At 34.8% G+C, this 25,224-nt stretch overlaps 1 protein-coding gene across 1 annotated transcript in view; it reads left to right on the forward strand.

The window, feature by feature from the left end:
- Positions 1–25,224, forward strand: part of EPHA7 (EPH receptor A7) — a 224,850-nt gene that overhangs the window by 64,858 nt on the left and 134,768 nt on the right. Inside the window, exons 4-5 of the mRNA XM_007950746.2 lie at positions 9,355–9,510; positions 10,308–10,643. Of these exons, the coding sequence (XP_007948937.1) occupies positions 9,355–9,510; positions 10,308–10,643 (492 nt within the window). The remainder of the gene's footprint in view (positions 1–9,354; positions 9,511–10,307; positions 10,644–25,224) is intronic.

Raw genomic sequence — 25,224 nt, forward strand, 5'->3', positions numbered from 1 at the left:
GAAATGAATTTGCCTTTCTAGTTTCAAAAAATTCTGAATTATTTTTAGCACTTCAGCACCTGTCATTAAAACTTTATATTCCCCATTGTTCCTTTTCCAAACTATTACAAGTTTGTTAAAGGGTAATATGGATGGTGCCTCATAAACCATAATATACTCATTACATCATGTTGTTTTCATCCTCCCTGCCCACTGTTCATTCTCAGTGTGAAAAATCATAGCGTATCAATGACAGGAGGTCTGGATTTGAGGCAGACTTTTGTAATTATTCCCACTGAGGCTTCGTCAATAGGATTAAAATAAAGATTCTGGATCTGTCCATCCCAGATGAGGTCAGCACTTTTGAGCAGTGGGAGTACTATTTCTACAAGCTGTGCTTTCCCCTTTGTGTTGGTGGAAGCATGGACATTAATATTACACAAATATTTGAAAGCTCCTATGGAAACAGACTAGGTCGACCTGAATTAAGTAAAATGTCCATCTGCAATAAATAAAATAACAGCATTCATTAGCATCTCTAACTATGTATGTACATTTTACAATAATATTAAGGCCCAGAAAGTTTCAATTACAGAACAATCCTCTTATAGTTCATCATTAATAAACTCTTTGCAGCTGCATAACTGGTCTGGAAACATCTGCAGAGCCTCTTATTTTACACACATACACATAATCATAATTTCTTCAAAAAAAAGTTCAGTTGAGCTTAAAATCACAAGTCTGGAAATGGAGTTAGACCTGAGGATGCAGAGTCTATTTGGAGAAGAAAAACAGTACTTGTCTGGCAAAGTCCTGTGGGTAAAAATAAGACTATTTAAGATCTCTTTCGATATTCAATCGCAACTAAGTATTTTTATACATCAAAAAACATTCCTAAATATAAGGGTGGTATGGATAAAAATTTATCTTAAATTATAAAATTACTGCTCCTCAGATTAAAGTGAATTAGATAAATTATTAGTTATGAGATTTTAAAAATACCCTAAATTAACAAATTTACAAAAAATAATAGTGATAATAAATTTTTAGTAGGCTTCTATTTTTGTAATTTATAATTAATTTGTTAGACCTAAGCACAGTTCTTTTCAAATAGATGTATATAGAACATATAGAAAGGTGAATTACTATATTCTGGACAGGTATATTTTGCTATATTTGAAATATTTGCCCAATTAAATGTTCAGATTTGAAGTTGTATTTTAAAGAGCATAGCAAATATAGTGAGATGTAATGAACATACCATACAATTGACCCATTAAAATGTACAAGTCAATGATTTTTATTATATTAGCAGAGTTTTGTATCACCATGTTCGATATTAGACCATTTTCACCACAAGCCCTCCAAAACACCCTGTATCCATTAGCAGTCACTCCCTATTTTTCCTCACTGCCTCCAGCCTCTTACAACCACTAATTTCTTTCTGTTTCTATAGATTTGCCTATTCTGGATATTTCATATATATGGAATTATATAATATGTGGTCTTTTGTGACTAGATTCTTTCATTTTGCATAATGTTTTCAAGGTTCACCCATGTTCTAGCATGTATCAGTAAGTCATAATTTTTGTTGCCAAATAATATTTTATTATGTGGATATAATGCTTTTTTAAATCCATCCCTTATTTGATGAACATTTGGGTGTTTATACTTTGAGGATATTATGACTAATTCTGTCAATATTTAAGTATAAATTTTTCTGTGGTCATATGTTTTTATTTCTTTTGGAATAGAATTGCTAGATCATGTAATAATTTTATATTTTATAAATTTTATATTTAACCTTTTGAAGAACAATCAAACTGTTTTTCAGTGTAGCTGCACCATTGTACATTCCCATCAATTGTATATGAGGGTCCTAATTTCTCCCAAACTCTTGTTGTTGTTGTTGTTATGTGCCGTCAAGTCAGCCCTGACTCATAGCGACCCCTCCTTGGGTTTCCGAGGCAGTATCACTACGGAAGTAGATTGCCCAGCGAGGCAGTATCACTACGGAAGTAGGATTGCCCAACCTTCCTTCCGAGGAGTGGCTGGTGGGTTTGAACCGCCAGCCTTCTGGTTAGCAGTCAAGTGCTTTTAGCCACTATGCTACCAGAGCTCCTGTTGTTGTTGTTGTTGTTATGTGCCGTCAAGTCAAACCCGACTCATAGCGACCCCTCCTTGGGTTTCCGAAGCAGTATCACTACGGAAGTAGGATTGCCCAACCTTCCTTCCGAGGAGTGGCTGGTGGGTTTGAACCGCCAGCCGTCTGGTTAGCAGGCAAGTGTCTTAGCCACTATGCTACCAGAGCTCCTACCAGAGCTCCTAGCTAGTGCTTATTACCTGTCTTTTAGATTATAGCCACTAAGGCACTTGACTGCTAACTAGAAGGCTGGCAGTTCAAACCCACCAGCCACTCCTTGGAAGGCAGGTTGGCAATCTACTTCTGTAGTGATAGTGCCTTGGAAACCCAAAGAGGGGTCACTATGAGTCAGGGTCGACTTGATGGCACATAACAACAACAACAACAACAAAGTAGATGTGAATGGGATCTCAGTGTGATTTTGATTTATATTTCTCTGATGGCTGATGATGTTGACCAGCTTTTATGTATTTATTGACTATCTGCATGTCTTCTACGGAAAAATATCTATTCGGATCCTTGTCCATTTTTATAATTGATTTTAATTTTTTTTGCAGATGAATTTTTGAAATTTCAATGTATTAAGTTGCTCGATAATCCTTTACCTCATTAATTTTATGCTGAAAATATAGCATTATTATGCATTCTTTGGGACTTTCTTAGAGAAAAGACCTAGGATCTTCAGGACAGTGATTTTCAATACCAAGAAAGCTTTTAAATGTAGAAATGTGCAGGCTTTGATAATGATTCAGTTGGGATGATGGCTGTGCACTTTCAGTGAGTTGAACGTGAATCCATGGATGACAGCACAGTAGCATAGGGCTTATCAGTGCCTCAGTGTCCAGTATGGTGTCAGGTATGTCTGAGGTGAAACTTGGGGCTTAGGATTTCTAAAACTGAAAAAAGAGCACATTTCAACCAGAAAAATTTCATAGGCTTTTGAAGAACTCTAGAATATATGATGTTTCTGGCATAACTCATTTGTGGGAAGGGTACCCTTAGAAATATAACTAGATAGGATTTTCTTCAAACTTGATACTATAGGCTATTAAAACTGAAGAACTAAGGCACATCTGGATATATGCACTTTATTCAGAAGAAAGAGATGTTCATTTTCATCAAATTGCTTAAAGAAGAGCAAGGAGTGAACATTTATTTTTTGCTCTTTGGAAAGCCTGTAGAGTTGTACCTTAAGAATTCAAAGGAGTTTATTATACCTGTAGGAGCTCTGGTGGTGTAGTGCCTAAGGCACTTGACTGCTAACCAGAGGCTGGCAGTTCGAACCCACCAGCCGCTCCTCAGAAGGAAGGTTGAGCAATCTACTTCCATAGTGATACTGCCTCGGAAACCCAAGGAGGGGTCACTATAAGATCCGACTTGACAACAGTGTTCTATTTATTTATTTATTTGACTATCTATCTATCTATTTATTTATTTATTATGCCTGTAATTTATTTGTATCCACAAACTGCCTCATGCGAGTATATACTCAAAGACCTGGTACCCCATTGCTGAACGCTTGCCATCTGTTGAAGACAACTATGGAATACCTGATTGTTAGGATAATTTGAGGATCATCATATAAAAGTTTTAGTATCATCGCTCTTATAGAGTGAAACCCACAAAAGCCGGAAACTGTGTAAGGCAAACACTTGTCAGAGAAGGAAAATTCATATATTTTTCCACTGACTATAGAAAAGTGATGACTAACCCTGTCAAAGATGAAAACTTTCAAGACCCGTAAGAACCAGGCAGTCCTGTGAGTTCCAGATTTCACAGATTTCACTGTGTATTTAAATATCTGCATGTTTATAATTTAGTTATAAATGGGACATCTTACTGACTTTTGTGTTTCTTTAAAGTAATTTAAGTTTCAAGTAGTATGTTATGATAGTTCAGTTTGTGTGTCAACTTGGCTGGGCCTGGTTGAGTGACTGGGCAGCTGGTAGTAGTTATTCCCCATGATGAGACTGACAATTAACTCCATGGTGAGATCTACTACAAGCAGCTGAGTAGCTGCTCTGGGTATGTGGTCTGCTTCCTGTATGTAAGCCGAAGCCTTGGGGAATGGTCTCTAGCTTATGGTATGCATGGGCCCTACATGTAGCTGTGTCATTGTTCAGCAGCCTTCCGTCCTTTGCTGACCTTGGGACTTACAAAGGACTTAAATTAATGGCCTGTTGTGTGGTTTGGTAACATCAGACTGTGCCTTTTTATTTGTCAGCCTTGGGTTTGTCATGTCAGCCTCAGCAGATAGCAACTGTCTGAGTGAAGAAACACCTTTAGCTCTAGTGGGCTGGGAGCGGGAGGCAGAGCTGGACCCGAAGGTTGAGGGGCTTTTGCCCAGCCCTTAGAAGCTGACACTTTGAATGTGGACTTAAAGCATCCAAACTGTAAGAGAATAAACTCCTGTTTGTTAAGGCCGTCCCATTTGTGGTATATTCTTGTCAGAGCGGCACTAGGTAACCAGAACATATGTGAACCAATTTAGTTAGATATATATTCTTAGGTAATATAATTGAAATCAAATATAAAACCAAACCAAACTCACTGCCTTCGATTTGGATCCAACTCATTGCGGCCCCTCGTTGAGTTTCCGAGGCAGTATCACTACAGAAGTATATTGCCCAGTCTTCCTTCTGAGGAGTGACTCGTGGGTTGGAACTGCCAGCCTTCTGGTTTGTAGTCAAATTCCTCAGGCACTATGCCACCAGAGCTCCTGAAATTAAATATAGTGAATTGTAATTATTTTATTGTAATAGATAATATAGCATGTATTGTAATGCTCTATAGTATATTGTCATACAGTTTAGTAGCTATATTACAGTAGTTAGTATTGCTACTGTCTAGTATACAGAAGTTTCATGTGTGCTCTAGATTCCCTTTTTCTTTGGTGGTTTTTTATTTAAAGAACAGGTTAAGTGAAAGCTTGCTCAATTTATGAAATCCAACAAGATTACATTTCTTGACTCTAGAATAATAAATTTATGTTATTATATTCATTAAGGCCCTATGGACTGAAAGAACAGTCACAAGAATCAATTCCAGGCCTTTGTGGTAACACTGAAAAATGGTGTTATTAAAATAATAAGTAAAAGAATATTTTTTCAAAAGTAATTAAATGTTTTTAAACAAATTTTATATATATATATATATATATATAAAATTTTCATCAATATACTGAAAGATTACTTATAAACGAATGCTCAGTTAAAAACCAAAAACATCAAAAGACAGGAAATTAAAATAGTATGTTTCTTATTGTAACTAAGTTTACCATAATACACATACTATACTCATTAAATTTTGTTTCAAGTTCAAATGCTATTGAACAAATTGAGAAATAAAGCAAAGGAAAAAAAAACCTACTATTACACAGTTTCTGGAAAGCTACTCTTATATACTGCATAGTTATGTATAAAGGGAATTTATCTTTGATGAGGTATCATAAAGTATTTAACTCTAAAACTTTTTGCCAGTACTTTCTGGAAAACCAGCTGCATTTACAGAGAGCAGAGATGGCCTGGATTTCTTAGTAGGCTTTTTGGGAGCAGTTGAAGAGTTCATCTAATATTTTCTTATTTGGATGACTTTCAGATATACCACATCTCCTCAATTGATCTCATTGAGAATTTGACTCTAGCTATGTCATGTAGATATCTCATCACAATTTCTAATTTTTAGAACATCTGTTACTCCCTTCTCAAACTTCTTCCTACCCAGTTGATCACTATTATCCTAAGAGATATGGCTTATGTCTTCACATGTTCTTGGCTTCATTCTTAATACCATAGCTCCAAAGATTTTGCACTTATTTTTGATAACTCTAAATTGAGAATCTTTTTAGAGGTTAAATGAAAACTGCCTTGTTACAACTTATTATTTTCAATATTAACTGAACTGAGACAGCATATTACTTCAAAGAAAAAGTGTCAAGACTTTTATGACCACATTTTCTGGTATTACCTCTATCATTATCTGTTTAATGATAGGCACATATATACTGCATAATTTTGTAGGCATCTTCAGTGACAGAATGCATGGTGAAATTGAGAATAACTGTTTAATATATCCTCTATAATGTGTGCTAGGGTATTATTTCATAGTTTTTTTTTAAATTAAAGTAATAGCTTTAAACTATTAATGTGTATAATAAAAGTATATTAGGAACTCATTGAAAATTAAGTTTTGGGATGCTGAAGCCATTGAGACCATTAAATAAGTGTCAAACCTGGCTCATTCAGCAGTAAAGGCTGCTGGAATGGCACATGGCTGAGTGTCACCAGTCCTCTCTTTTAAACCCAGTTGTAACCTAGACAAAATGGAATTATTTGAAGAATAGTTTCCTTTTGCTTCAAATCTGTTTTCCCATAATTAAAATGGTAACAAAATTTAATGTATTTTGAAAATGGAGTGATAAGACTTTTAACTTTCTCTATATTAGGAATCATGTGCATTGTATACATCATGTTAAGTAAGAAATACACCTTCTTATTTGTGAGAAAAGTGGGAATAAACCTTTAGTTAAAATCTTTATTTGTAATGAGAGACTAAGAATTCTGAGGAACTTCACTTGGTAGGTAGTTCGCTATCTATTGATTTTGGAAGTCTTACTTAGTAGATGTAAAACCATGTTTCCATGGTGTCTCCTATATCCTCCCTGCTCACTAACATACCCTTTCTTTAAAAAAGTAAGTAAATATATACATAAATGGGAGCTCTGGTGTCATAGTGCCTAAGGCATTTAACTGCTAACCAGAAGACTAGCTCAGAAGGAAGATTGGGCAATCTACTTCTCTAGAGATATCATGTGGGAAACCCAAGGAGGGGTCTGTATAAGTCAAATCGACTCCGCGGCAGTGAGTTTGGTTTTAAATACACATAAATACCTAATGTCATTAAACACTGTCAGGATACATCTGTCTCTCAGGTCATATGTCTCTTTCTCTCTTTTTATTTTTAATGGTTGTGAGTAAAGCATTACATTCTCTGTTATGTGGAATGTTATCTCTGAGATTGTTGTAAAGTACCAGCCTTAGGCTCTGCGTTTGAGTTACAGATAATTCATAGATCAAGGTCAACTCCCTGCCATCGAGTTGGGTCTGAGGTGGTATCACTATGGAAGTAGATTGCCTAGTCTTCCTCCCATGGAGTGGATAGTGGGTTTGAGCCACCAGCCTTCTGGTTAACAGACAAATGCCTTAGGCACTATGCCACCAGAACTCCTAGATCAAGATACTGTGAACATTTGAACTGTTCCTAAGGTTCATAAGGAAAAAATAGTTTTTATCCTGAGAAATCCATGCTAAATCTTTTAACCTACAGTTAACTCTTCTTTTAAGTTGCAAGATCATATTTTCAAAAACACTGTAAAGTGTTACATTTTTGTTATATTGTTATGTAATAAATCTCATTGTTCTCTTTGTGCCTTAGAATTTTCATAACTGCTACTAACAGCATGTGAAGATGATTTAAACTTTGTCTAGTACATTTGCAAGTGCCTTCCACCTTTATGAATAGAAGAAGCCAACATAACTGGCTTCTGAGGGTAATAGTGGATTACATATAAACAAAAAGATTATTTCAATTCTGTTTGCATATTTATCCATCTGTCTATTGAAATATAATATTTCTTTATGTCTCTAAGTTATCTAGAATACCTATCTTTCATGTCAGACTCAAAAGATGATTTTGAAATTTCATTTATATCAGTATTATGCAGTAAATATCCAGAATGTGAACAAAAGTAGAGAAAGACTTAAGTTCTTTCTAAGAATATGCCATCTCAGTAAGATAGACTTGTTGATTTTTTTTTTTTCCCCAAGAGTGAACATATAATTACATTTCTGTACAGTGCCCTAGTTGAGGACATGAAAGTAAAATTGAAACTAAGAAATTAAAAGTCAAAATTGAATTCATGTTAAATATCCACTAATAGTTATTTGTGGATATGGTTATCTATTTTCATTAAATTTTAACATCACTAAAATTTAAATAGGTAAATTAGTATTAAGAGTATATTGAATGTATTCAATATATTCAATGTATAATGCCATAGTTAATGAAACATTTGTGACTGTCAAAGTATAAAGACAGTTGCTATCCTATTTTGGTTTAATGAAACATTTGTTGAAGTGATGAAAATTTTAACTTGCTAAATTTTAAATAAAGATATTAAATGGTCCACAGTGCCCTGATTTAATAACAGTAGAATTTAAGTAAGTAAGAACAACTTCCATAGGTGGTAACAGAGATATTCTCTGCATATGTTTGTTGATTGATGAAACAGTGCTGTGCTAAATGACTGGGCCTTTAACAAGCCATCTCCAACAAGGAGAAACAGAGTCATAATCTGTTTACAGTTCGTGACTTTCCCTTTGTCTCTGGTGGTACAGCAATCTCCTATCCATGGAATTACATGATTTTTAATAACAAGGAGGATGACTTAGTGGAAAGTGGCTTGTCTTATAACTTAAGTTGGTTGACATTCTATCTTGAAGTTTCCTTAAAATTTGGGATGGAATATTTCTATTATTTCCATGTAGAATTTTTATATATAATGATTATTTCTAGGCTGGTAGTTAAAATTATATTAATATTTTTAAATATAAACAAAATTAAAACATAAGTTAATTTATAGCTTATATTAAAGAAGATATAGCTTTGAAAGGTGCTGATGCGGACCAACAGATTAATTAATTATATTGAAATCAAAGTTACTCTGAATTAAATATCCTAAGAGTTTGTCTAAATAACTTATAGTGGTGTTTAGTTAGGAGCTCTGCTGGTGCAGTGCTTAAGGCATTTGAGTGCTAACCAAAAGGCTGCTGGTTCAAACCCACCAGCCACTCCTGGGAAGGAAGACTAGGCAATCTACTTCCATAGTGATACCCCCTCAGAAACCCAAGGAGGGGTTGCTATGTCAGATCTGACTTGACAGCAGTAAGTTGACTTTTGGTTTTTGGTGTTCAATTATAGGCCCTGATTTTGTAATTACTGATTCCAACTGTATGTTGCTCTATCTCTTTTGTTTTTTATTATTTTATTTTAAACTAGTAGTGTCATAAAATTGGGTTTTTGGTATTCAGTAAAATAAATATTTTATCATAAAGAGCTTGATTTTCCATAAATCAAAATTTTATATTTCACTCTTTGCTAAATAATAATAAAATTAAAATATCAAAGTTCTGTTTACTCTCATGTTCCTCTTTTCACTATTTTTGCCTACACAGCCTGTGGCCGTGGGTTCTACAAATCTTCCTCTCAAGATCTTCAGTGCTCTCGTTGCCCGACTCACAGTTTTTCTGATAAAGAAGGCTCCTCAAGATGTGAATGTGAAGATGGGTATTATAGGGCTCCATCTGACCCTCCATATGTTGCTTGTACAAGTAAGTTCTTAAGAATTTGAAAGTGACATTGTGGCATCTTTGAGATAGGTATTGTGTTTGTGAAAACATTCTCAATTTTACGTAAATTTCCTTAAAGTTTTCTGTGAACAGACAAGGTTGAACAATACTATAAAATAGATATAGCACAGATCATCTTCAGTATAATTTTCATGTTTGCAAAATCAAGATATATTTTAATAACATTTTTTACATGTATCATAAAATGTAAAGTTTATTAGAGTCTTGCATGGATATGACGTGATTTAAAAGTGATGTCTTCTGGATTAAAATTTCAGTGCTAAATAGACAAAGAATCTTGATGCTTCAATTAATGAATGTTTGAGACACCCAAAGCCAATCCCAGACACTACTATAAATAATTCTTGCGCACATTAAGAATGAATAAATGTATTCTCCGTTATGTGGTTAAAGGAAAACTATTTTAAAACTGCACAACTGTTTTTTTTAGGTTCTTTAACTGTTCTTTTTAAATTGCTTGGAACAAACCTAGCTAAAGACTGTGGCAAGAGTACAAAGGCCGTTGCTATTTGGTTTTGGTTTTTACATATTAAATAGAAAATAAATAAAGCCTCTTGCCAAGTGAATTCAAGAAGGCTTTTATATGGCTTCTTTCGTGAAGGTAATGAAATGTTTATGTGAAAGCATTTCAACTAGTTTTCTCTTTGGTAATTGAGCCACTAGCTTAATGTCTCACACAGATCCTTCCTTTTCTTTTGTGTTATTTCTATTTTTGCTTATTTGTTTATTTTATTATTATTGTTTGTTTGTTTCCAAAGGACCTCCATCTGCACCACAGAACCTCATTTTCAACATCAACCAAACCACAGTAAGCTTGGAATGGAGTCCTCCTGCAGACAATGGGGGGAGAAATGATGTGACCTACAGAATACTATGTAAGCGGTGCAGTTGGGAACAGGGTGAATGTGTTCCCTGTGGGAGTAACATTGGATACATGCCCCAGCAGACTGGATTAGAGGATAACTATGTCACTGTCATGGACCTACTAGCCCATGCTAACTATACTTTTGAAGTTGAAGCAGTAAATGGAGTTTCTGACTTAAGCCGATCCCAGAGGCTCTTTGCGGCTGTCAGTATCACCACTGGTCAAGCAGGTATGTTTTTGTGATTGACTTCACTGAGTGAATAATGTGTCAGACTAAGTGAAGTGTCCCTCTTGAGTATTTAGTTAACTTGTCTTTCCAGAGCCTGATTATTCTAGCTTGTTGAATATTCACATCTTTAACTTTATTATTTCTCCTGTTGCCTGTTAAACCATTACTATACTTATTAACGGGAGCTCTGGTAGCATAGTGCCTGAGGCACTTGACTGCTAACCAGAAGGCTGGCGGTTCAAACCCACCAGCCACTCCTCGGAAGGAAGGTTGGGCAATCTACTTCCATAGTGATACTGCCTCGACAACCCAAGGAGGGGTCGCTATGAGTTGTGTCTGACTCGATGGCACATAACAACAACAACAACATACTCATTAACATCTCCTCTGCCAGGAGAAATAAAAGGAGATGAATTGTAACTCTGTTGAAAGATAGAAGAAGGAAAGTGAAAATATTGGAAAAAATGAGGTATAGAATATTTCTCACATTTTTACTTTTTTGTGTGTACATGCTTATGATCAAAATTTGCACATAATTAAGAATAATGAAAAAGTTGGCTGTACAGTCTCAATATTCACTAGTTTTTACTACATGGAATGTGGTCTTTGTAATATATGGCAAGTCTGCCTTTAAATTTGCATAAAGGAGTTTTAAGTTTATCAGTAGATTTGTGATCTTATTAATGTCCATAATACTGGAATAAATACTTGGCAGATTTCATGAGCATTTCAAAAGAAATGGCATAACCATGATAATTATGAATTTGTAGCTTAGCTGAAAAGCAGTTTTTCACATATTTCCTTACTGGCATTTGTAATGTTCTCCTCAGTAATTCTTTGCTAGGGTAAGTAGGTTTGGGGAATACAAATTGCAAAAGGAGTTTCAGAAATGACAGACTTTCTCAACTGTCAGAAAAATCTTACTACTGAAGAAGGTTTCAGAAATCGTAAGCTTTCTCAATATTTTGAAAAATTCTTACTGCTGAAAGAATATGCTATGTATTAGATGTGGCCCGTGCTGTGTCATTGTCATTAATAAACTTGGACCTGTGCTACAGTACCAAGTTGTGTAAGCATCATAATAGGCTTATAAGAAGGTCCTTTTGGTTTTTGGCTGGCTGTCAAAAACAAACCAATTTTATCGTAATTTTCTGGACATAAACTAATTTATTCTTCCTTTTCTTGCCAATTTTAATAAAATGTTAATTATTTAAATTATATCTACAGAATGAAAGAAAGTCATGCATATGGTGTCATGCTTACCATTTGAACAGATTAGTAGATTCTTATTTTAAAAGTTTTGTTCTGATGTTCATTTAAACCACAATGTCAGATCAGATTTCCTGTGTAAAAGCAAATGTCTGAAGATAAAATAACATAGAAACTTTTAAATTTTCAAACTTGGACAAAAGAAATAACTGATTTAACTGATATCTGGACTTACTAACAATATTTGCCCTATTAACTCTTCTTTTAAAATGCTCTCATCATTGAATATTTTCACTTGTGTTGCTTTATATTGAAATTTACCATAATTGAACAGCGAGCGGGTTTGAAACATTTTAGGTTTATGATTGTGACACAAGAGCTATCTTTTAGAAACATTAATAGAAATTCTTAGGTGTATTGAGTGAGAATAGGTTTACTTTGTTTCTGCTGATATCAACTTTAAGAAAGGGTATTTTATTAATTTTTGAATATTACCTAAAGATGCTGAATTAATACCACAAACAGTTTACCAAATATGCCACTTTAGAGATGTTTTCTTGCTCTTAAAATGTTCACTATTTAATTTTTAAAGGTATTAATACTTTGGCTAAATAGATGACTGCAAAAAAGATGTGGGGGACAGCATCTTCTGACCTCCTCCAATCTCATGAGGGGGAAACAGTCACCATCAATAGCCCAAGGCTTAATCCTCTGAGGTCAGACATGCCTCCACCCTTCAGCCTTTTTACCAATTCTGACACCAACCGTCCCTCCCATGGGACTCACTGCTTTGCTAGTGGGTTCGATAATTCATTGCAATAGCCACACAGAGCTCACAGAAAATACTCATGATTATGGGGTTTGTTAGAAAAGTAACAGGCTACAATTCAGGTTCAGGAATATGTTCAGGACATAATTCTTTGATTAGTACAGTCTCCCCTCTGCTATGCCCTCAGACATACCTCTCTGGCCCTTGGTCTCTCAGCCTGGCCTCTGACCTGCTTGGGCAAGTGATACAAAGCTCTTTTAGCTCTGCCAATATGTACACCTATGTGTACCCTACTGTGTCAGCAAGGCTCCTGTCTAAGGACACTCAACTTTCTACTTTCGTGGGCTGGAAAGCACACCACTCTGTCTCCTGCCTCTTGGTTCCAAGAGTTGGCTGTAAATCTCAAGAGTTGCCACCGTCTCTCAGCTGGGTGTATCTCTCAGCCGGGTGTGTCTCTCAGCCTGGTGTCTCTCTCTGCCAAGCCATGTCTGTCAAGGAAGTCCAGCTCAGGGGTGTCTGGTCCAAGGACACGCTCCATTTTACCTCCTGCTCTCCTCTCTTGATGACAGCAAGATCCTCCCTGCCTTTGCTTCAAGGAGGGCTCATTTTAAGCCTGGCAGAGTGACAAAACTAGCCAATCACAACATCAGAGTTCTACATACCTTATTTCCATGGTCCCAGTAATCTGGTGAGAGTTACAAAGACTATGGCTAGAAAAGCCATTACCAAGTAATTCACTGCACCACAGTCACATATTCCATATTCATGAATGAAATATCACACAGTGGTCTACTAAAATGGCTCTGATTGTGTTCTGGTTAAGAGCAAATTAGTTTGGTTTTATTTTTTTTTCTTTGCTTTTTGGCAGGTGATAGAAATACAAAATCATAGATTGTCATGATGGTTCCACATTCTTTACATTTACTTAAAGAAGTGCAGCCTAAAATTAGTAAGTTTTATGACAATGAAGCTATTAAATTTTTAAAATGAACAAATACAATAAGAAGAAAAACAAGCTGGGTTTTTCTCTTAAAATATTAATTCTCAATTGCCTAATCTCTACTAGATCTCAAATGCTAAAACACATGAATTTACACTGTTAGCTTTTTCTACTTTCAATAACAAAATCATTTAAATAAGATATTAAACTGTGGTAATCTCAAGTTTTGATTTACTTTTTAATAGGGAAATTTGCAATATGTTAATAACTATCATTCTGTTGATTGTGGATACCTGCTCTTTGTAAAAATGGGTGTGATTTGAAACTTTGTTCATGACTGTCCAGGAAAACCTGCCTTAATTCTTGAAATTCTTTTTCTCCATTAAACAAATAGCATTACCTCCATTAAGCTGTGCTCACTTCAGTAATGGGGTTTAAATCTGAATCTCTGGTTAGTTATCCCCATCAGCAATTTTCTGATGCCTAGAATAAAAGTAATAAGAGCATCTATCTCTGTCTGGGAAAGAATAGAGTCAGGATGAAAAAAAACGTCAGCTTATATTTGAAAGGTAGTGTGTACACTTCATAGTTTCTTTAATATTAAGTTTGGGATCTGGAACTCAAGGATAACACATGCCATATCAGTGTTTGTGTAAATGGGAGTACATTGAAGACCTCTAGTCCCAGGCTCAGGATAGAAGTAGGAACACTGATGTTTAAAGGCCTGGGTTCTAGTCCCTGCTCTGCCCCTTATGAGGTAGGTGCTCTTTGGTGGATCACTGAAATTGTATGTAAGTAAAATGGGTATAAAGTAATATCTTGTTAAATGATACGATACTAGACAAAACTTTATAAACTCTTTATTGTCATAAAAATGCTTTGCATTTGGTAGTAACATGAAGGCTGGTTAGTTCTCTATGTAATCTCTGTGTTAATTTCTCAAGGCAAAACGTACTAAAATCTTTACCTATTTTATTGTGGATTGAATTATGTCCCCAAAAATATGTGTTGTAAATCCTAACCTCTGCCTATGTTTATAATTCTGTTTGGGCATGGGTTGTCTTTGTCATGTTAATGAGTCAGGGTTAGTATAGAGTGTATATTGAGTTGATCTTGAGATATAAAAGAGATTAAATCATCATTCAAAAAATAGAGATGAGGGAGGAGAGATATCAAGCCACATGAAGATTGCCCAGGAGCCCAAGTTCCTAAGAGACAAGAACCTTCCTCCAGCGTTGACAGAGAAAGTCTTCCACTAGAGCTGGCACCCTGAATTTGGACTTCTAGCCTCTTAAACTGTGAAAATTTCTGTTTGTTAAAGCCACCCATTTGTTGTATTTCTATTACAGTTGTTGTTGTTGTTGTTATGTGGCGTCCAGTCGGACCCCACTCATAGCAACCCTTCCTTCGGTTTCTGAGGCAGTATAACTACAGAAGTAGATTGCCCGACCTTTCTTCCAAGTTCTATTATAGTAGCACTAGATAACTAAGACGTTTTGCAATGTGTGGAAAAACTGTGGGGGTCCAGAATGGGTAATTATGTGTTATAACTTTAGAGGAAGGAGAAACTGTAATTCATCCATATTTATATTTACAAAATTTGTGTATTTACTTATCAATACATATGACAGACAGAAACCAACTGAAATATGTATTATTTTGTAATGTTGCTTGTATTACTAGGGGTGATAGCAATCATGAAGGGTGGAATCAGAGAAATCCAGCCTATGTACATTTGAGATATTTTAAATATGAAAGTGAGGGAAAAACCTGTGCATATGGTTATAGTATTATGATCCCCATTTTCCCTTACACTGAAAGCTCTTGAACTAATATGGTCTCAAAACTTTATGTGTTCTGAAGAGCTGAATATTTAAATTAAACCCTTTTTTATATTAATTCAGCTTAGTATCTATAATTACTTCTTAGTGTCACTTAGTCTCTAAATGCTGTGGAGGTAAAGGTTGAGAATAGTCATTTCCTCATGAGTTCACACTGTAGCAGATGCACATTTAGCAGTACACTATTGATGATGTATGTGATTGTAGTGTGAAGCATGCTGTTAAACAACATGCTGAAGGAATGTTTCGTTCTACTGTGAAAATAGGGGAGAAATCACACACAAGATGCCAGTTATTCTAACTCTTGAGCAATGGATGTAGTTTGTCCAGATATAGGACAAATAAATCATACTCTAGATCCTCAGGAGGACCCACCTTCCAAATTAAAACACTGTCGTTGCCATTATAGTCCTTCCACAGACCGAATCAATCCCAAACCGAACCCACTGCTCTTGAGCTGATTCTGAATCATCGTGACCCTATAGACAGAGTAGAAATGCCCCAGGTGGTTCCTGAGGCTTGAGAATCTTTACAGGTGCAGACCACCACATCTTTTTCCTTTAGAGAGGCTGGTGGATTCAAATTGCTTTTTTTGTTGGCAGCTGAGCTGTTTCAACCACTGCACCACCAGGGCTCCTTACATAGACCAAATGTGTTAACATGAAAACGATCTGTGGAAGTATGAAAGTTAATAAAAATAGATTTTCCTAAAATTACTGTCACTTTCTATAATATCCTCATTCACTCTGGTGTCATTTAAATTACAAAAAAAAAAAAAAAAAAACTTTGTTAAAAAACACAATACAAAAGTATAGTATGTGGTCTCTCCTTAAAGGAATTTAGCTGTCATCCTTCAGGACAAGAAGTGTGTCATGTTAATCTATATACCATCATGTTAATCTCTTTACCATCTAACACAGCTCTTTGTGTGTACCAATAACTGTTGATTGCATATCATTGATAACTGAGTGGTATGTGCAGGTAGTCTCTGACTTACAAGGTATTTGAGTAACAGACTGCACTTACAACTGTCTTTTTTTTTTTTAGTATATCTTTTCATTAGTAATATGTACTATATACAGTTTTGCAGCATGTAATTTGTTGATGTTATCTTTCTCATACGAACTCTCACAGACAAAGTTTAGTTTTATAAAAGTACTAATGATAAAAGTCAATAGTAAAGGGAGAGAAATAAGGTATCTGACTTAACGTCAGAACTAACTTGCAACAGAATCATAGAAATGGAACTCATTTGTAAATCGAGGGCTACCTGTGTACAGAAACTGTATTGCTTTATGGGATTGAAAATTGATTGATGTACTCTGAAACGCATAACTAAGGAATTAGAATGAAAACTGATACCCCTTTCAACAAGGTTAGAATTTAGGTAGGTTAAGTTGGGCTCCTCTGGAGGTAGATCCCTAGGTAGAGATTAATGTACAGGAGTTTTATTAGGGAGTAGACTAGGGATCAATATTGTCAGAATTGAAGCGCAGAGAGTAGAAATGAGCAGAGATAAAGTTGGGCTGTGATGAAGTCTCATTGGAGTCTTCAGCCACCTCCAGGAAGGGTGTGTGCCATCTGTAATGGATGTTCAGAATTTTCCTGAGTTGAAAAAAGGGTGGTACACCATTATATTTCTGTGTCATGCAGACATTGTCGTCTGGCTTCCCTAAGAAGGAACAAGATGCCATTCCACAGACAAGGAGATGCTAAAGAGGGCAGATAACCAAAATTTGCTCTCTGGGAATTATCTCAGCAGCTAGGCAAATAAATTCTGCTGCTCTTCACCAATCGAGGTATTAGCAGCCCATCACAACATTCACTATAGATAGTTAAATCAAGTAAAAGAATAAGAGAGACAGTGTTCAGGATGTGTTTAGAGAATTGTGGTATAAACTGGATCAATAAAGATGTTGTGGGACAGACTAATGGGAAAGTCTATTTTTATGGACCTTCCTGATTGACAGTAGGGGAAACCTGGATGGTTTTGAACAGGCAAGTGATATAATTGACCATGACTTAAGTTTTAAATTTTGTGTATCTTCCATAGTACATTTGATGTATTAAATATACAAGTTTACTATTTAAAAAAATGTTCTCTAGATTGGATTCTTATGTGTATATAGGGAAATTATGTAGAAGATATGTTTTGAAAATATGAAAAAGTATCAATCTCATTATGGTTTTTGTTAGATATAGTTGAATCACTTCTGACTCATATGACCATGTGTACAATAAAAACAAAACAAAACCACTGCCCAGTCCTGTGCCATCCTCACAATTGTTGCTGTGTTTGAGTCCATTGTTGCAGCCACTGTGCCAATCCAGATTTCTTGCTGAGAATCTTCATCTTTTTCACTGATCCTCTACTTTACCAAGCATGTTTTCCTCCAGGAACTGGTCCCTCTTGATAACATGTCCAAAGGACTGAGACAAAGTCACACCATTCTTACTTCTAAGCAGAATTCTGGCTGTACTTCTTCAGAGAAAGATTTGTTCTTTCTTTGGCAGTCCATGGTATATTTAGTATTCTTTGCCAAAACCATAATTCAAGCGCATCAATCCTTCAGTCTTCCTTATTCATCGTCCAGCTTTTGCATGCATGTGAGGCTATTGAAAATACAATGGCTCATGTCAGGCACACCTTGTTGTTGTTGTTGTTTTTGTTATGTGCCGTCGAGTCGCAGCCGACTCGTAGCGACCCCTCCTTGGGTTTCCGAGGTAGTATCACTATGGAAGTAGATTGCCTCATCCTCCTTCCAAGGAGTGGCTGGTGGGTTTGAACCACCAGCCTTCTGGTTAGCAGTCAAATGCCCTAGGTACTACACCACCATCTTAATTCTCTTCTGAGGTACAGAGTTTCTCTCAAAAATAACTATTTTCTTTTTTTCCATATCAACTTTGTTGTATGGGGATGAATGAGTTATATATCATTTACACAAATATTTAAAGTACATTTTGTTAAAATTTGAAGCAAATTTATGAGATTGGTAAAGCAAATTTTTATACCATTTTACAGTTGAAAAGCTGAGACTTAGAGTATGTGACTTTACACAAGTCACTCAGAGTATTGAAGTCTAGTACACTGCACTTGCTTTTTGTTGTTACTTTTGTTGATTGTTGCTGTGGAGTTGATTAGGATGCATAGCACAGCAGGATTACATAGTAGTATTCTCCATAGGATTTTCCTAGCTGTCAGTAACCTTAACAGAAGCACAGCACCATCCATGCCTACTCTTCTGCAAGATCTCTGGGTGGGTTTGAACCGTCAAGTTTTAGATTAGCAGTAAGCACACAAACCATTTGCACTACCTAGGATCTCACTTACCTCAGAATTATTAAGGGTGTGTGTATAGTATTATCATGGACTTCTGCTGAAGAATTTACCTATCTGTACAAGTTTATATGGGTATTTGCAGATTGCTTAAATGGCTGGATGATAAGCACTGCTCAATAAATGCTATTAATTGTTATATCCTGAGGATATATATGAACAACAAATATAATTTCTGGGAGATAGCATTGATAAATATAGTATTTGTACTTGGCTATGATGTTACTGTCTTCAAGAAAATTATAAATAGCTCTGCTTATTTTAATTTGACTGGTTTTCCTTCTGTTTTCCAATAACCAGATCTGATTTCTCTACTGAAATTGAGATGTGCGTCAGTATTCCCTTTAGTTTGCTTTCTAAAATTAATATAATGTTCCAAATAAAATATGACCATAGAGTTATATGATATAATATTATACACAAGCAAACATAACCAAACGTCATTTCCTTTGGGAGACATATCTTTACTCAAATGAATTAGTGTATCTCAGCTGTGACTATTTTTCTCATAAATTAACCCAGATTATCTCTCTTCAATGATTTAAAATAGTAGTCCATCTTGTTATGTGTCCTTTAGAGAAAATAAATTAAATTTAGTTGTTTATATGTTTTGATATTTCTTAGAAATTTATAAGCATGATTTTATACAGTAAGGGAACATGCTATAAAGAAAATGTACTTGAATGTGTGCAAACTGTTACTGATTATATCAAACAGTATTAAATGCAGCATCTCTACAGGATGATACAATATATAAGGGGAAAAAACTTGCAAAAAGAGTGTTAATATTTTTAAAACATATGCACATGCACTTTTATGCCATCTACAAAGGAAAAATCAACTAAGATTCTTTTCATAAACTATTCAGAATATGCATTTCTGTTATAATTCTAATTTTATAAACCTGAAGTATCTGAAAGTCAGAGCAGGATTAAGTCATGCTAATTCATGCCACAGGGCATGACATTTTAGTAATTCATATGCTTTCCTTAGCAAGTAGGAGCTTTAAACTACGTGAGTGAAATTTGATTATTTTAATGCTTAAGTATTTTAACGATGCCATAATTTTAACATTTACATTTTTTTCTTTAGAAACTGTCAGTAATTAAAATGTGTGTGTGTCTGTATATATATATGTGTGTGTGTGTCTATAGAGATATACATATATATATATATATATACGGATACATATATGCATATATATGTGTGTATATGTGTGTCTGTGTACATATATATGTATGTATGTATGTATACAGACACACACACACCCCATACCCAAACTTATTGCCACTGAGTTGATTCTGACTCATACCAATCCCCATTGGGTTTCCAAGGCTGTAAATCTTTATGGAAGCAGACTGCCCCATCTTTCTTCCACAGAGGGGCTGGTGTGCTCCACTGACCTTTTGGTTAGCAGCCAAATGTTTTAACCACTATGCCACCAGAGCTCCTTTATATATATATATACACACACATTACAAATATATATTTATACAATGTAAATATAAAAATATATATAATATTTTAAGAACTATTTTGGTAAAATTTTTAATTAGAAAAAAATACTATGTTGGCTTAGATATTAATAACTAAGACTCACCAGTTGCCATGGAGATGATTCTGACTCATAGTGACACCCTGTGTATAAAATCAAAATTGTGTTCTATAGAATTTAGAGTGGCTGTATTTTCAGAAGTAAATATCTAGGCCTTTCTTTTGAGGCATTGCTGTAGCTGAGTACGATAACCGTTTGCACCACTTGGGCTTATTTAATAAAATGTTACACTTTTGTTTAAATTATGCAGTGGATACATGTGATTGTGTATTGAAACTTAAATTTTGTGATTTGGTCATGAAACTAGATTTATTTAAAAGTTTAAAATGAGTTTTCCTCTGTAACTTGGTATAAACAGAGTTTTAGACAAAAAGTTAATCATATTATAAAATATTAAAGATACAAAAACCTTTAATTTCAAAAACTTTGCAATATTCCATACATTGAACTCTTCTTGAGAGTATAATTTTTCTTTTAATCTCATATTGAATATGAAGAATGAACAAACAGCTACCTCAATCTGAGATCTTTTTTTGTTGTTGTTTGTGTTGTTATTACTTCATTTACTACCTTCGAGTCGATTTTGACTCATAGTGACCACCCCTCATTGGGTTTCCAGCATGGTATCTCAACATAAGTAGATTGCCCAGTATTCCTTCTGAGCAGTGGCTTGTGGATTTGAACCTCCAACCTTCTGGTTGGCAGTCAAATACCATAGGCCCTACAACACCAGAGCTGTTAATACATAGGATTTCTATTTTAAGCGTGCGACAGCAGTCTTTCATAAGTAATTATCATAGCTTTCCTCATAATTTTTAAATGTTTAAAGCTACAGTAAATAGCTGTGCTACGGCTTTTCTCAATTAAAACATACATTACAAAATGACACTAAGTGACCTGTATCCTCACCTTCACCCTTCATCGTGCTATCCCAATTTCTGCCTTTTCTAATATTCTAAATATTTGTAATGAACTGTTTTTGATAATGTTGAGTTAGGGTGACAATTTAATCTGCATAGGGTTCAATGGACAGTCTAGTGTTTCTCTCATATTCTCAATTTAACATATCTTAATTTTTACCTAATTCTTTTATTTCAAAATTTGTATTTTGTGCATAATGAAATTTAAGTGTTAAGAAAGAGTTAATTCGTCCTATAACCTGGTTATACTACTCATCCTTAAAATAATTTCATTTCATCCTATTATTTTGACAGAAAGTGTTTATTTTCCATATGCATGAGGGTGTCTAAGGCATGCACAGTTTTGCAAATGGAACAGGGTGTAGGAGTTGTAGAAATTTTATGCGTTTCTGTGATGCTTTGCCCTCAAAAAAGTACTAAACTTGTCTACTGAAATGCTGTAGTAAGTGCTAGAAAGACCAACAGTGATGTATTCCTTTTGATATCCAGGACAGTTTTTTTTTTTTTTTTTTTTTCCCCCAGCAGCCAATTCATTATCCAATAAATTATGGAAGGTGCTACACTGATGATAGCAGGCCATTCAATACAAAATAATTTATGAGTTTTGTCCCTGAATTTTCAGGCTTGAGCAAGTTCATCATATTCTTGGCATTTATAATCCAGCAATATCTACATGATTAAGAAGTGAGTGCCATTTCAAGATTCTCTTGTGAGAAAGTTTTTATAGCTCTCTATTTTGGAGATTTATATTTGTAACTCATTAAAATTAAGCCTGTTCTAAATAGACTTTTCAAAAAAATATATGACTGCCCATTAGGTTCATTATCCTGGTATAGTTCATAATGATGGAATTATGTAAAGTATTCTTACTATATGTGCTGCTCTTATTAGGAGAGCCTTCGTTTTGCTATTGTTTCTTGGGTGGAGATTGCAGAAATTTGAAAATGCATCCACTGGAAAAATATAAAGAAATAACCATTTTACTTTTAAAACAGTTTGTTTAAGTGAGATTTAGATACTCTCTTTTAGTTGAAATAGGACTAACTCTATCTACTTTTCACATTTAGGGCAAAAACACAGAAAGCAAGTAAATAGCAAGGACTTAGAACAATAAGCAGAGTGTTTTCAGGGTATAACCCTGGGTTAGTATATATTAAATCTGACTTTTTCTGGAGGTATTGAACAATTATAAATCATAAAAAAAAAGTCATATGTTATATAGTAGGATTATTATACTTAGAATACAAATTAACACAGTTGTTGAAAAATTCCAATAACAATCAAATCAAGAAGTATTTCTAGGTTAATCCTTAGTTGACCAAAACCGGTATCTGATTTCCTTGGTGCTGTTCCACTCCGCAGGAGCTCTGGTGGCATAGTGCCTAAACTCACCAGCCACTCCTTAGAAGGAAGGTGGGGCAATGTACTTCCATAGTGATAGCACCTCGGAAACCCAAGGAGGGGTTGCTATGAGTCAAAATCGATTCGATGGCAGTGAGTTTGATTTTTTGGTTTGGCTCCACTCTGCAGACAGGTTTTAGAGCTATGAATTTTTTACTTAATTCTTATACAGCAAGCTATTATGGCCATTTCTCCTAAATGTTTTAGTTTTTTAAGAGGTAGTGTTTTAAACACAGAAATAGTTTTAAAATTTCATTTAAGAGCAAGAAATCAATAAGCTGCATTCCAGAGAATAAAAATCCAGTGGATGGGAATTATATACATCATTTTTGTACACACTTGTTGTTGTTAAGTGCTGTCGAGTCGGACTCGACTCATAGCGACCCCTCCTTGGGTTTCCGAGGCAGTACATAATGTGAGTTAGTGATGATGATCATGACAGGAACTTGGGCTTGTAAATTTAAAGTGCATATTTAGCTTATCCTCAGCCCTATTTCCTACCCAGAGCTACCTCCAACCATATACACTATTTCAAGCCTGAATGAGCTGAGGGACATCACACTGAGAAAAGTAGGAGATAGTCTTTAAATTAACAAGCATTTAGTTGTTGTTGTGTTCAGTACCAGTGTTGACAGAGTAAATGTTGATTATTTTATTCCTTGGTTTGTTGGTGATGAATTGAAGCAAATTTGATTCAGATACGCAATCTGGTGGAATGATGCAGAGCCATCCACAAAAACATATGTACTAACTCACCAATGCAGTAAATTAGAGCTACAAGGAAAGACATTGATCCAAGAGGATCATTAACGGTTTTAACCAACTGATCCAAGTAATAGGATAAAGAAGAGAACACTATCAAGATCTTTGCTTTCAGATCTGTCGATTACAACTGCAAAAGCCCAGTTATTACTTGTCTCAATTTCAACTGTTTTATAACTTAGGTTATCTTTGTACTATTGTGTGCAATGGACAAGGATCAATTAAGAGGTTTAACAACAACAAAAAAAAAAAGGGAAAAAATTATCCAAATTTCCTGCACTGCATTTACAGAGAGGTCAGTCACAGAGGGAGAAATAATTGCTGCAACACAGCAAAATTAATCAGGGAAGAGGCAGAGCAGATGGTGTATGTTCTGTGACAAAGTATGTGACAGAGATGTACGTACAGAACTATAGGTACTTGCCTTGTTTAAGACACAAGGATGAGAGGAGATTTGTGAAAAACCGTTAGCATAGCTTCAAAGCACACAGTTCTTAATTATCCATAGCATGTTGAGATCAGATAATTGTTTCAATTTTTAATAATATTTTATCATTAACTTCAACATATAGAAAAATGTAGAACATTGTCTGAACATAGCATTCATAGTGGCAATCATATATGATAATAAATGCAAATATAGTAGTTAAGCCCTATCACTATTGCATAGTTCATTCAAATATTGCTAACACTTTTAAGCACAATACCCATAGTTGCTGTTGTATCAGGCTGTACTACATATGATATAATATATTTATATGTATAGACTTAGATGTAGAAAATCTATAGCTATAATATAGACATATATAGAGATAGTTAATAACTATGTATGCTTTAATTTCATGCATTTTATGAACACATATACATTCTTAATCCTGGCTAAGCATTCATAATTATATGCAGTGAATCAAAAAAGGAATTTTTTGGAGCTGATGCCAAATTAATGGTGAATTTCAAGTATTATCATTATAAGGAAAGAGCATATTAAAATGAATAACATAGATATATGCATTTAAATTACCGCATTAGTAAAAACTTACTTAAAGTTAAAAACTTATTTAGTATCACTCTGATTACTAGCAGAGAAATATTACTTACCGTAATTTTCTAGTATTTTCACATTTGGTCAGAATAAAGATAATAATTAGGGGTATATAAAGTCAGAGTTGGTTGGTACTATTGCCATCAAGTCAATTTTGACTCATAGCAAATCCCATTGGTTTCCAAGACTGTAAATTGTTATGGAAGCAGACTGCTCCAACTTTCTTCCACAGAATGGCGGGTTGGTTGAAACTACCAACCTTTTGGTTAGCAGCCAAATGTCTTAACCACTACACTACTAGAGCTTCTTACAAAATATATAGGAATTTATAAATTCAAGCATATTAATTAACTAATTCCTCCATCTAATCCTCTTAAAATGAGAATTCCTTATAGTAGGTATCATACAATAAACAATTGTGGTATGTGAAAACTCAATTTACGCAAACTTATTGAATGGTTTTTCACTTTGTAAAAGAATATCTAAGGGATTCTGTTAAATTTTAAGAGAAGCATTTTTGTTTATGATTTTACAAGAATTTGCTTTACACTTGATTTTAAGGCACACCATTGCCTTAGTATTACTAAAAATCCAGACCCACTGTCATCCAGTCAATTCTGATGCATAGTGACCCCTACCAGGTTCCCAAGGTAGTAAATCTTTACAGATGTAGATTACCCCATCTTCACAATGTGATTAAAGGGAAGGTTTTTGTATCCATAGGGTATCAAAGCAAATTTTTTATTATATGCATTGGGAATTAATAGAATGGATGTTGAGTTGGTTGTTGTTGTTGTGTGCTGTC

Source organism: Orycteropus afer, unplaced genomic scaffold (assembly GCF_000298275.1).
Source record: "Orycteropus afer afer isolate SDZICR_OR568_19922 unplaced genomic scaffold, OryAfe1.0 scaffold00011, whole genome shotgun sequence".
In the NCBI taxonomy this organism is placed as follows: domain Eukaryota; kingdom Metazoa; phylum Chordata; class Mammalia; order Tubulidentata; family Orycteropodidae; genus Orycteropus; species Orycteropus afer.